This window comes from Cannabis sativa, chromosome 2, assembly GCF_029168945.1.
Source record: "Cannabis sativa cultivar Pink pepper isolate KNU-18-1 chromosome 2, ASM2916894v1, whole genome shotgun sequence".
In the NCBI taxonomy this organism is placed as follows: Eukaryota; Viridiplantae; Streptophyta; class Magnoliopsida; order Rosales; family Cannabaceae; genus Cannabis; species Cannabis sativa.
Genome location: NC_083602.1, coordinates 90,507,186 through 90,521,151, shown reverse-complemented (window position 1 = coordinate 90,521,151; position 13,966 = coordinate 90,507,186). Strand labels below are relative to the sequence as shown.

The following is a 13,966-nucleotide window of genomic DNA, read 5'->3' as shown; positions in this document are numbered from 1 at the left end:
TATATTTTATAAGTACCTGAATACCTTTAACAGGTCTTAAATTAACTGCAATTCTTGCCCTAAGACGTATTCCTTTAGGTAGGTAATTTCCATTGATATCATGTTTTCCATGTGTAGCACCTAATAACACATATAAAAACAAAGTACCTATATAAATTAGGGTTAATTACATAAAACACAAAAATAATAAAAAAAAATTACAAAAATACGGTTTGTATAATTTTTTTAATATTTTTACGGTTTTTAGATTTTATTTACATACGGTCTTTTTATATATTTTTATATTTTACTTTTATTTGTAAACTATTTTTGTGTTGTTTTGATGTTTTCTTGTTACTTTCATATGGTTTTTATGGTTTTATAAAATACTGTAAAAAGTGAAAAAGTAACTTTGAACATAAAAATATAAAATTTTGTCATTAGGTATTAGTAGTTAGAATCGACTCAAGCATTTTGGGGGCTTTGAGCAAAAGTTTGAAATTAGGCCCTTAAGAAAAAAAAAATCATTTACATGAAGACCATAATTCTATTATTAATTTTTTTTAAAAAAAGCAAAAATTTGTTCATAAACTTTCAATTTAATTTTTTTTTATTTATTTATGTATAATAGGAAAAAAAAAACATAGGTCTTTTTTTTTTTAAAAAAAAAAAAAGAAATTGGGTCTTAGAAAAATGGGGGTCTTACGCAATGATCCAAGGTGCCCAATGTTTAAACCGACTCTATTAGAGGTGCTTAACATTATCATAAAATGACGTCTTGTGAATGATTAGTAATTTTTTTAATGATTATTAATTAAAAATGTAAGAACTAATATTTAATTACATTATATAATAGTCAAAACATTTAGGCATTATGCCTCAAATCATAACATAAACATATTACTATTAACAAAGAAATCAAAATTCTTTCTTTTTATCTTTTTTGTAAGGAACATTAAATATAAATAACGACAATTATATAAACCTTCACCACATATTAAGTATGTATAACTGTGTATAAGAAAATCAGAAGTTTTAAAATTAGATAATATTAAATTTTAAATTTTTGGGTAAATGGCGGCAAAACCCCCAATACTTTCGTTTTGGTTTCATTAAACCCCCACAACCCAAATTTCTGCGGGTAAACCCCCAAAACCACGAAACTGTTAGCAATTTACCCTTTCCGTCCAAATTTAGCTGTTATGTGCCATGTTGGCTTGTCCACGTAGACACAATATACACGTGGCACAATTTTATTAGTCCACGTAAAAAATTATTTTAAAAAATTAAAATAAAATTAATTTAAAATTTTTAAAAAAATTATAAATAAAAAATTAAATCATTTTCTTTTTTTTTTTCTTTCTTTTTCCTTTTTCCTTTTTTTTTCTTTTCTTTCTTTTTCTTTTTCTTTTGTCTGAAACACCTCTCTCGCAGTCTCCCTCTATCACTCTCTCGATCTCCTCTCTCTGTCACTCTTAGGGTAGATCTAGGGTTTTGAAAACCCTTGGGCAGTCGACTACCCCAAGCCACTCGACTACCCAGATAGCCATGGAAGCCGTATACAACCATCGAATCGTGACCTCGGAGCGTGGGAAAAGTGTTGGAGCTATTTGAAGAAGCACCGAGGAAAGAGGCGAGAAAAAAGTCTTGGATGGCCGGAATCGGATTGGGTTCTGCTCAGTGCTTGAAGTTCATGTCATGGGCATTGGATTTCTGCTCAGTGGTTTGATGTATTGCGTTTTTGGCCTAGGGTTTAAATGTGATTTTCTGGGTTTAGTTTTGAGAAGAAGAGAAAGAAATTAAAAAAAAACCCTAACCCTAAAATCAGGAAAGGAAAGGAATGGTGGTGGGTGGTGGTTGGCGATGGCGATGGCTCGATGGTGGTGGGTGGTGGTTAGTTTCGTGGTGGCGATGGCTCGAAAGGAAATGAATGGTGGTGGGTGGTGGTTGGCGGCTAGGTTAGAGAGAGGAGTCGAGGTGGTGGGTGGCTGCCGAGGAGATCGAGACAGAGAGAGTGATAGAGAGAGATGTGTTTCAGGCGAAAGAAAAAGAAAAGGAAAAAGAAAAAGAAAAAGAAAAAGAAAGAAAAGAAAAAAAGAAAAAAAAATTATTTTATTTTATTTATATATATTTTTTTAATTTTAAATTAATTTTATTTTAATTTTTTAATTTTTTTAAATAATTTTTTACGTGGACCAATAAAATTGTGCCACGTGTATATTGTGTCCACGTGGACAAGCCAACCTGACACTTAACAGCTAAATTTGGACGGAAAGGGTAAATTGCTAACAGTTTCGTGGTTTTGGGGGTTTACCCGCAGAAATTTGAGTTGTGGGGGTTTAATGAAATACTATATGTGGTGAATAAAATATAGATGACGACGATTATATAAAACTTCACCACATATTAATTTATTCATAATTATAACCAAGCTCACCCAATTTTATTACAACCGCAATCCCCACCCACCCATATAATATATTCTCTCCAAATTTATTAGTTATCTTATTATTACATAGAATATGTAGGGTTCACATTCTCAAATTTTCTTCCCAAAATTGATGTGGGAGGAAAGTATGTTATATATTTTTTTTTTTTTGAAAATAAGCGTGATATCATTGCATTAAATAAAGTTAGACCGAAAAGTATGTTATATAATATATATGTAATGGCAACAATTGTGATGTATAAGTGATTTAAATTGGGATTTTGTTCTAAAAGCTTGCCCTTTTCAATCACGCAAACACATCGCCCTATTCTCTATACCCGACCTTTTGGATGAATTAGGGCACCACTAAAATGAGCATTTCTAACCTAATCCTCTAGATCTATTTTCTTGTTTTGTGTTTATGTTATGATTTTATTGATGATATTATGTTGTGTTCCTTATGTATAGTGTGTTGTGATTATAATTTGGTTATAGGTCAACTTTTTATTTATCACCTATATCAATTTGGACTTATAACACTCTACACTTTCAGTAATTTGATTTGAACTTTGAATACTCTGTTATGAATTTTAAAGAGATCTTTATTTTTGTATAAAATATGTTATGGCTTTTAACATTTTTTTTTCGTGAATGTTAACATTGACTAAATATTTTTTTTCTTTTCTGATAAAACCCTATTAAGTTGTGTTTCTCTATAATAGTTACAAGTAGATTAAGAATTAATTATTTATTATTATTATTACAATTATGAATAATGATCAAGAGATCAACTCACCATATCTACGGTTCAAATATCGCGAAAAGCCAGCTTGTGTTACCCCTACTAAGACGTCGTTCACTGTCTGAATATATATACATGTTTATTAAATTATAAACTTGAGAAAAGATGTTAAAATGTATCATTAAAATTCTTCAAGATTTTAAAAGTGACTAAAAATAATATAAATTAATAAATATATAAGTAATATAATACTTCTGGAGTAATATATGTTAATTTTAATATGCCACTATTACTATTATTTCACTTTATATTAGATAATTAAATATATTTCATATATAAAAAAATTTATAAGGTGTTTTCAATGTTAAATATTGTAAATCTGAACATAATATTTCATGCTAACTAATAAACTTTCAACATTAATGCTTAATTCATTGAAATGAGATTCCAAAATTAAAAGTGATAACTAAAATACTAAGATTATTTGTGAATTATCTCCATATAAACAAATTATGTAACTTATGACCAGTTTCAATGTGAATCCTAAAACCACTATTCCAATTAAATTTATAGTATTTTAAATTATCTTGAAAATATAAAATTAGATCTCTACATCAAAATTCATGAATCTAAAATACTAAAATATTATTTATTTATTTATTTCAAATTAACTAAAAATATTTTGTTAAAATAAAAAAAAATTAAAGAACACTATCAATATATTATGATATATAAAAAATGTACCGCGTTCATTGCATCTTTGATTAACTTGATGTCATCCAAACTAAGTGTACGATGAACAAAACGAGTAACAGCAAATTCAGACCCCTTTTGGCCTTTGATTGGAGTATTTGTATCCTTGAGGAACAAAATGGTAGCCACATACGTTACAAAATCCACAAAAGTATTCCAAACTAATGACATTGCCAACCAAACACGCAACAACAATCCCCAAATCCAACTCCAAGGCGATGATGATGATTTTCTCTTACTAGAATTTATGTTTTGGCCTGGAAGTGTGGGTAGCTTTTCGGGGTCAGAGGTTTGGCGAGTGCAAGCCAACAGAAGAGACATTAAAGAAACTCCATCCCCAACGGAGTGGTGAATTCTGAACACTACTGATGCCTCAGACTGTGAAGTTTTCAAATTAAGTATATGAAGCTCCCATAGAGGCCTACAAATGTTGAGTGGTGTTGTTGTCATGTGCGAGATGTAGTCTTCCATAAATTTATCTGGATCGTCCATTGTTGGATCATCAATGTTTGGAACGATCACATGTTCTTCTAGGTTTACTGAGCAAGGAATCCATCCTTCATCCTTCACCTACAAACAATATGTAGGAATTTTAATATTTTCATGCAACCTATGTATAAATATATATATATAAAATTATCATATTACTAATTTATTTTTCTTTAGGCATATAATATATTAAGAATATTGTTGATGTGTATGGTAAGAAGTATGATAATGTATGATATTTATCTTAAAATTAATTAACAATAAGAAAGATAGATCACGATCCTAGTTGTTTGGGCTTTTAAAAGTTGCTTTTGGACTTCCTGAAACTCCAAAAACACTTCTGTTACTAGTTATGTAACCAGTAAATTTTAATTTTTAAATCTAAAAAACCCTTTTAACATAAACTAATTTTAGTAGCTTTCTTTAAAAAAAAGCTTCCTGAGAAGCTAAAAGCAAAATGTAGAAACTTAATCAAACAAAATCCATATATCTTATATATGGTATACATTACACGAGAGACTCTTTCACAAAAAAATAAGATTAAGCGTGTATAAAAAAAAAACTAAAAGATAAGTACACTCGATTTTTTATGGGTGTTTGTTTGATTCTTATTTTGAATATAATAAATTATTTTAAATTTTTCAAAATTTTATAGTAAGTACTGACCAGCTTACTAGAGAAGCGAGGATGTTTGATCAGAGTTTGGGTGAGACCAGTCTTGATGATAATGGGATCAACTTTTGTTTTGAAGCCTATGATTGCAATTATATAACTATTGTATTTCTGAGAATGAAATATACGTGTTGCTGGACTCAACTCCATTTTTACACCCTCCATATATATTGTAATATACCTTTCTCTCTTTCTTTCTTTTATCTAAAAAATAATAAACGATATATCTATCAACTTATAATGATCTATCTAGGCTAATAATACTATATATGTATGTATGTATATATATATACACATTAATTAAGTAATGAAGTTTCTTAGAAGATTCATAGGAAGCTTCAAAATTTGGTTTTTTGTTTACATATTAATCCATGCATGCATAGTACATATATCAATACACTCAAATCATGTCCATATATAGTTAATTTTCATTTGTAATATATTATGGGTCTTTGTCTTTTATGAGGGTACTACGTATATATATTCAAGCTTTAAAAGGGTTTCATTTCAAAACATTTACACCAAATATGGAAATTTGGAATTTTTGTTCTTTTCCCAACTTTAGATGACAATTAATTAATGATGGAATTAACATCTTAAGCATTTTAAACCACATCTAATAACTAGCATTATTCTAATCAATTTTTGTTCAATTATATTATAAATTTATTTAATAAATGTATCTTTCATTAATCATAGCAAACTGCTCAATAAAATAAACAATAAATCAAAACATAAACATTAATAGTTATACAATCAACTAAAACTCGAGAATTCTATATAAGATAATGCGCAACTTAATGAACAGAGTATTTAATAAAATTCAAAAAAACATTATAAAAATCCCTTACTTTCCTAATAGTCCTTAATTATTATATCAAACGCTAACACATCATTAAGGGGCTACTTCGAATAGCCTCAACAACTACTAAATTGTCTACATGAAAAAATAAAAGTTGCTTCTCTATTGAGATTGATGCTTGAAATCGGTTTAGTCCAAAGCTCCATACCGTCACCTTCACATAACAACTTTTACAGAGGGATATATCTCATTTTTTAGCTCTTCACCATTGATCAAGATTTCTATTTGTAATTATAATTATTAGGTACTCATAAAGTTATACCGCTAAAAAAATTATTAAATTTATGTTACTTACAAAATCAAATTTTTTGATACTTACACCATTATTTATCATTTTTTATATAAAAAAGGTAGTTATCACAAAAGAATCATTTTTAACCATAAATAGTCTAATTTATCACTACTGCAATTAATTTCTCTATTTATGCATGTCCACACATTAATATCATCAATGTTGCCTCAAAAAATCATTTTTCTTGTAAAAGCTTTTTCTAGTAACCTCTAAACTTTTTCCAAAATGTAGCATGCATGATAATGACAAAGTGATATTCTTAATAAAAATGCAATAAATATTTTAAAATAAAAAGTGATTGTTTAACCTTTGCTCTTGTACTAGAAGATTTAATTTGAATTACAACATTGATACATATGGTTGTTGCATTAATTGCACTAATTAATTATACAAATATATATATAACGCCCTACTTTAAGTTTTTATTGGGTATTTCTTAACAGAATTATAGCTTTTATACACATTATAACTTTAGTTACTTCATGGATTAACGGCTGATCCTATAAACTAACACAAGTATTTTCAACATGTTATGCACTTGCACGTTTTTTGAATAAACTTTCTAAGAGGTCACTCATCTTAAGATTACTCCAAGTAATACGCTTAATTTTAAAATTCTTAAGTGATGGGTTACCAAAAAATAAGATGCACGTTGATATAGGTAGTATCCATCAATCTTCTTTAATTGTGTAATCTCATACTTACACAGTCTTAAAATCGTTACACTTAACCTTCCTCAAACAATATAAAATTGTACAGTATTTCTCTTACGAGACTGCTGAATATCACAATATATAATTATTGGTTAATTTGGTTGATGGTGTTATAATTAAGTCAATATATATGCATGAACTAATATTTATATCATAATAATCACCACAAAATCTATTACTTAATAATAAATAAACCAATAATAATTTAGAAAACCAAAATTGCAAGCTACGTTAAAACTTAAAACAAATCACTTGGTAAATTATGAAGCAAACTCTCTCTCTCTCTCTCTCTCTCTCTCTCTCTCTCTCTTAATTTCACACGTACAAACCCACACACACGTGTGAGTGATGTTACCTGAAAGCTCCCTCTCAACTTCACCCTTCTCCAATCTCCATCATTATTTATTATTACTCATACTCCAATATATTTTTTTAAAATATTTTATACATAATTATATGGATACATTTTAATTCAAATACTAATAATACTAAATTTATTATTAATAATAATATATGTGATACGTTAGTGACACGATTTTCACATCCACCATTATAGTTGTTGATTCTGTTGTGTGATAATTCCTTTGGTTCAAAGATTTGGTATATTTTACCAACTTTATTATTATTATTATTTAAATTAAAATTTGATCAAACTACCAACAAAAATAAATAAATAAATAAAATAAAAACCCAATTATATATATAATATCCACACCAACTTTCATGCCTATACATAATACTATTACCACTTCACCTTGAAAAAATTTGTTATATTTGATCATTCAAATTAATTGTTTAAATTCTCAGTTGGGATTTTTTTTTTTTGGTTAATTTCTTTTTTCGGGGCGAATAAATAAAGAAATATTTCGGCTACTTCATGGCGAGCCAGCTAACCGCCGGAGATCACTACGGTGGTATACCGGCGGCGGCCGGGAATATTATTGTAAGTTTAATATTATAATATATATTTGTATATATATAAATATGTATGTGTATGGTTATTAATTATTATCCTTTTATATTATGGGATTATTGTAAGTTTTGGATAATTACTTTGAATTTGCATGTTTAAATTTGATTTGATTTGAGAAAAATCTCATATAGTGGTGATGATAATATGTATCATATCTATGCTAAATATATATTGTAAGTAATATGTTTTTGTCAAATTATTTAATATTTAATTTTGTTTATTGATTTTTAATCATATTATATATAGCGAAAGAAGAAGCAAAATGGGCAACGAAAGAGAGAAGAGCTTGAAAGAGAGGTATGTGCACATAGTTTTGTAAATATATTAATTTTCCAGAAATATTTATTGTATATATATAGAATATAGTAATTACATTCAATTTCAAAACTATGAAAGATAAGACATGAGCAAAGATAGAGGTAAGGAAAGGAACAATATAAAGATTTTGGACTATACTTAGGTCAACTTTCCGAACTTATCTAAACTATTGAGATTGTTTGATTTAAGAATTTTTATTTAATTTAGTTCAATTTTACTAATATGATCGTACCAAATTACTCCTCTCGAACGTTCGTATCTCTTGAACTTTGACATGTAACAAATTGTATTTCCTGAACTATTCCATCTATATTAGACGTCTGTTAGTGAAATTAAACAAAAATCATTAAATCTAACAATCTTAATAGTTTAAAAAAAAAATCTAACAACTTGAACTATTGCACAAAACTTTTATTTTCTAGGACTTTTTTTTCTCCTTTAAAAATGACTTAATTGTAAACTTTTGCACAAAACTCTCAAAATGTTTAGTCCGACTCGGTTGTAAGTGATTTTTAGCTCGTGCATTTTTTTTATTATTTATATATATATGTTATAAATAATTACACAGGTTTCTGTACTTGAAACCATGTTGAACCAAGAAGAAAGAATGCGTGAGGTTCTTGACCAAGTCCATAATAATCAACATCACAAAGGATCTTCCATTACTATCCCAAATTTTCTTCCTCCTAAGGTATTTATAAGTACATATATTTATCTTTATTCAATTTCAATTTAACATTGATAATTAATACTCCATTAATTAATAATTTCGATTAGAAATAGTGTAAATTAATACTCAATTAATTATTAAACTGTACGTTTATTTGGTCCATTAGTTTTATGGTGAAAAAATAGTGATTAATTTCGCTTATAGGAATCAAAGTAAAAATACAAAAAAATAAATTTCTATTTTTACCATAAGATCTAATTCGAAAAAAATTCATGCGTTAATAATTTTATTATTATTATTATTATTATTATTAATTTATATTTTTAATTTGTAGAGATTTTTCTTGTCCAAAATCATCATGAGTAATTGATACGTGAACATAAATATGCACCAAAAAATTAATGTCGTACTAAAACATTGTTGTCGTAGTAGTGTTTTTTGGGAAAGAATATATTTTTATGGTTTTTAAGGTGCAACTTTGTAAAAATATGATTTTTTTTAAAAAAAACGTATTTTTTGAATTTTAAAAAAATAAAAATATAAAAAAATACAATATAAGGTAACTAGTTATTTTTCCTATTTTTTTAACTTGATTTTTTTTTTCAATAAATGATTCTTTGGAAAAGCACCAAAACCATAAAATTCATAATTTCCTCTATTTTTCAACTAATTACATATGTTAGAAATACAAGCCCGACTCTGAACATAGATGGACGTGTGCCTAAGGCCTAAATTTTAGAAAATTATTACTTTTATATATAAAAGGCCCTAAAAAATTCAAAAATGCCATTTTATAAATATTATAAAAAAAATAAAAAATATAAATCATAATTATGATAGTTTATAAGAAATTAATAATGAGTAAAGATATTGAATTTTTACATTATTATGTGCAGACTAAAGAACTATTAACAGAGTTAGCTATGGTTGAAGGTGAGATTTCAAGACTTGAGAGCCAAATCAATCAACTTAAACTTGGAGTAGTGCAACATGAACAAGAAGTAGCAACAAAGAACAAAGAATCGAAATCGAAACAATGGCGATTCGGATCGCCAATTCGTTCCGTTGTCAATCCTTCTTCTTCATCATCATCCTTTACATTTCCAAGTCCAATGCATAATAGTAATAATAATAATAATAATACTAATAATATTAATGGTGTTGAAACCAAAACATTACATTTCATAAGTAAAGCCATAAAAGGTGATTATTATAACAATAATAATAATAATAATGACTTTAGTCTAAACCCTAAAAGGGGAAATATGAAAGAGAATAATTACTTTCATGAAGAAAAAGTTCCAAGAAAAAGTGGTGTAATGTTGAAGCCATCTTCTCCTATGAGAGATATAAGAAATCCATCACCTAAGGTAATTAAAATAAAATAAATAAAATTTTATTTTTATATTATTAATTTATTTCTTATGTCTTTATAACATGTTTTAATTATTTTCAGCCTATGAGAAATTTTGTGACATCTAATTTAGACCTTCCACCGAAGCCTGTGTCAGCACTAGTTCAAAATTCGGAAGAGAATAACATTCAGAATTGGCAACCTAATAAGCTCTCTGAGGAAATTATGAAGTGTCTGAATTTGATATACATTAGGCTTCTTAGAACAACAAGAGCAATGGAGCTAGAAAAATCTGGCCCCATTTCGCGGTCATTGCAATACTCTTCGACTTTGAGCTCGAGAAGTTTTAGGGTTGAGGCTGGCTTGAACTCATCATCAAAAGAATCAAGGCAACAAGATCCTTATGGCATCTTCAATCTTGAAGAGTCTATTCCAAGAGACATTGGACCTTATAAGAACTTGGTTATTTTTACTTCAAGCTCTATGGATCCAAAATGCATCTCAAGCCCTAGTTCTGTTCCACTCTTAAGAAAATTAAGGTATGTGTATAAAATAATAGGAGAATTTTCGTTTTTTTATTGTTTTTTGTTTTTGGGTAAAGTTTACAACAATTTAGCTTCTTTCGAAAATAGAAAAAAAAAATTAATGGAAAAATAAAAAAGTTAAAAAATATGAGAAAAATAATTTAGGGTAATAAGTTACCTTATACTGTTGTTCTAATATTTTAAAAAATAAAACTTTTTCTCATTAAATATTTTTTTGAAAGAAAATCATATTTATGCATAAATTGTATAAAAACAATTTTTACTATAAAATATAACAATATTGGTTGAAAAATAATTAATAATTACATAAAAAAATTATTTATTAATTTACTACTCAAAAGAATAATAGTTCCTAATTACACTCAATTTTCACATAGGACTATGAAAATCTAGTTACATAATTAGTATCTAGTTACCTAATAAAATCAAAATTTAAACACCCCCTTACATAATTTCAATATCTATCTCTCTTTTTGAATTTTTATATTTTTTTCCTTGTTTTAATACTCTCAACAGGTTGTTAATGAACAATCTTCAGACAGTAAATTTGAAGAACTTGACATACCATCAGAAGTTAGCATTTTGGATCAACATGTACAATGCTTGTATAATGCATGTATATATATTACAAAATTAAAGCTTTTTTTTTCCTTCATTCTCTTTAATTAAATTCAAATTTTTGTTTTTTGATATTTAGTCTTATTTAAGGCTCTCATATAATATTTCAGGGATATATCCAATATGGAGTGCCATCTACCCCAGAAAAATTGCTAACATTAATGAATAAGGTACATTAATTTTGATTAGTTACTAATTATTAAATTAAACTAAGTTTATTTTTTCATGAATTTATTACAATATAACAAGTGTTTGAATTATTTTTATTATTATTAGGCAATTCTCAACATTGGTGGAAATATCATCAATGCTCAAGCCATTGAGCATTATATTTTGAGGAAATCAGCACCCTCAATCATGAAAGAGGTACATAATTATTTTATTTAATTTTTTTAATTAAAATGATGACAATGTGAAAAAGTGTTACAATAGTTTGAGAAAAACAATATAAGGTAACTGGTTACTTTAACTAAGGAAGTAATTGATTACCCTTCTAATTATTCTAAGATAACTGGTCACCCCACAAATCACACTCATAATTTGAACACTTTCCAGAATGGCGAAAACGACGATAAAGAATCAGTCGTTCGCAAACTTTATGGCCTCGAAACGACAGATCCTAATGTCACATTTGCCCTTTGTTGCGGAACTCGTTCTTCTCCAGCTGTAAGTTCTTATTCATTTTAATTAATCAATAAATTACTTAGGACATTTGACAATATCTTTACATTCATGATATTGTACGTTTTGAGTCTAAGTATTCACGGTTTTATTATTAGACACCTTCTAATAATAAATAAACTAATCCTAATAAGTATACAAATTAATTGTATCTATATATGTATATATAGGTGAGAATGTACACAGGTGAAAGTGTTGTGGCTGAGTTAGAAAGATCAAAATTAGAGTATCTTCAAGCTTCAATAATAGTAACAAGCACAAAGAAGATTGGGTTACCAGAATTACTTGTTACAAATATGCTTGATTTTGCAGTTAGTAAAGAGTTACTAGTTGAGTGGGTTTGTCACCATTTACCAACAGCTGGCTCACTTAGAAAATCAATTGTTGATTGCTTTAGATCCAATAATAGTGGAAGAATTATTTCTACTGCTACTGTTGAAAAAATACCCTCTGATTTTGAGTTCCAATATCTATTGGCTATATAAATATATAAATATATTTCTTATGTAAATTTTATACTGAAAAATATCACATCACTTCTTTTCTTGTAAATTTCTTTTTTCCCAATTCATGTAATATGTGAAGAACAATATATTGTCTATAAATGAATAATAAAAATCAAGAATTTTTAATGATGCATGTTATTTATTTTTTTTTTTTTGCTGATTATTAATTAGGGGTTATATGGCTTTAAGGTATAAGTTTGTTATAATATGATTTTTTTCTCAAAAAAATTTATTTTATGAGAAAATTTACAATTTTTCTTTTAAAAATATGAGAAAAATAGTATAAAATAACTGGTTATTTATCTGATTATCTTAAGAGTACCCGATTACTTTTATTTGGTTTTTTCATATTTTTTCAACTTTTTCTTTAATTTTTCCTATAAAATAACTTTTTTTTTTAAAAAAAAAAGAAATTATAATTTTCTTAATTTGTTTATAGGTTTAGAGCTGGGTGCATCAGGCCCAGATCAATGTCATGGCCCAAAACCCCTAATAGGCCTAAAAGTGTAGGTCCAATAATTGCCACTTTTTAATTGCTCAAAAAAGAGAAGTGCAAAGTTTAGAATTTGACCAAACACAATTTTTTCTTTCCTTAAAATTAATTTATTCTTAATAAGGCTATGTTTGGAAGGAAACAACATGAAAACGGATAATGTGAAATAATAGAAAGTAGAAATTTCATAATAATAAGATTGAAATCAAAACTTTTTATTACAATAAGGATTACACAATTTCGTGTAATTTTAAATGGCGAGTGTTAATTACAACCTCTTCGTTAATTTTCACGCTTAAAATTATTTATTAGAATATTTTTTTATAGCAATATTTATTATAATTACAATATCATCATTGAATTTTTTTGAATAGTTTACAATATCGAAAATTAAGGCCGGCTCTGAAATTTATTGAGTCATAAGAAAAAAAAAAATTGGACTCTTATTTAGAAAAATGTGATCTGTTTCAAAATTAATAAAAATATATATAATTTTAAAAAAAGAAAATTTTTTTGGACCCCTAGGTTAGGTGGACTCCAAGTATAAGTCTAGTCCGCCTATGCTCAAGGTCGGACCTGCCAGAAATAGAATTCTTAATATTTCAGTTTACTGCACGTATTCAAACAAATTTTAAACCAACATTATAAATTATTTAAAAATAATATTGTATTTATAACGAAATTTTGTTATTTTTTTTATACGAATACAAAAATTAATTAAAAAATTATAATAGAGAGTAATTACTCATCAATTCAAATTCATTCTATGAAAAATAATTTTAATTTTTTTTTTACATATTAAATATACTATAAAATAAAAATGAAAACAAAAGTATTTTGACGGCTATTTTTAATTAATTTTAATAAAGAGAAACGAG

General features: G+C 27.0%; 2 protein-coding genes across 3 annotated transcripts in view; one reads left to right on the top strand and one right to left on the bottom strand.

The window, feature by feature from the left end:
• LOC115718623 (wax ester synthase/diacylglycerol acyltransferase 5) overlaps nt 1-5,324 on the bottom strand; it is a 66,625-nt gene extending 61,301 nt beyond the window's left edge. The window contains exons 1-4 of one of the 2 annotated variants that reach the window (XR_009686451.1): nt 5,058-5,324; nt 3,894-4,472; nt 3,204-3,270; nt 17-120 (exon numbers count right to left, since the gene is read on the bottom strand). Coding sequence is in view for 1 of the 2 variants with exons in the window: in XM_030647436.2 (XP_030503296.2) it covers nt 17-120; nt 3,204-3,270; nt 3,894-4,472; nt 5,058-5,228 (921 nt within the window). In the remaining variant the exon portion in view is untranslated. The remainder of the gene's footprint in view (nt 1-16; nt 121-3,203; nt 3,271-3,893; nt 4,473-5,057) is intronic. The other variant, XM_030647436.2, reaches the window with a different exon arrangement.
• Nucleotides 5,325-7,095: 1,771 nt separating this feature from the next.
• On the top strand, nt 7,096-12,721 carry LOC115718433 (uncharacterized). The gene is made up of 10 exons (XM_030647212.2): nt 7,096-7,873; nt 8,150-8,200; nt 8,790-8,912; nt 9,788-10,261; nt 10,348-10,784; nt 11,307-11,406; nt 11,519-11,578; nt 11,685-11,774; nt 11,964-12,074; nt 12,260-12,721. Exons 1-10 carry the CDS (start codon nt 7,808-7,810, stop codon nt 12,572-12,574), a joined length of 1,827 nt encoding a protein of 608 aa, XP_030503072.2. The 5' UTR covers nt 7,096-7,807; the 3' UTR covers nt 12,575-12,721.
• The last annotated feature ends 1,245 nt before the right edge of the window (nt 12,722-13,966 follow it).

What these genes read in the sequence shown, in the direction of transcription:
- LOC115718433 (XM_030647212.2), top strand. Translation starts at nt 7,808, where the DNA reads ATGGCGAGCCAGCTAACCGCCGGAGATCACTACGGTGGTATACCGGCG. An exon ending in CCACTCTTAAGAAAATTAAG is followed by an intron (nt 10,785 to 11,306) that starts GTATGTGTATAA and finishes TACTCTCAACAG; the next exon opens with GTTGTTAATGAACAATCTTC. An exon ending in ACAATGCTTGTATAATGCAT is followed by an intron (nt 11,407 to 11,518) that starts GTATATATATTA and finishes ATAATATTTCAG; the next exon opens with GGATATATCCAATATGGAGT.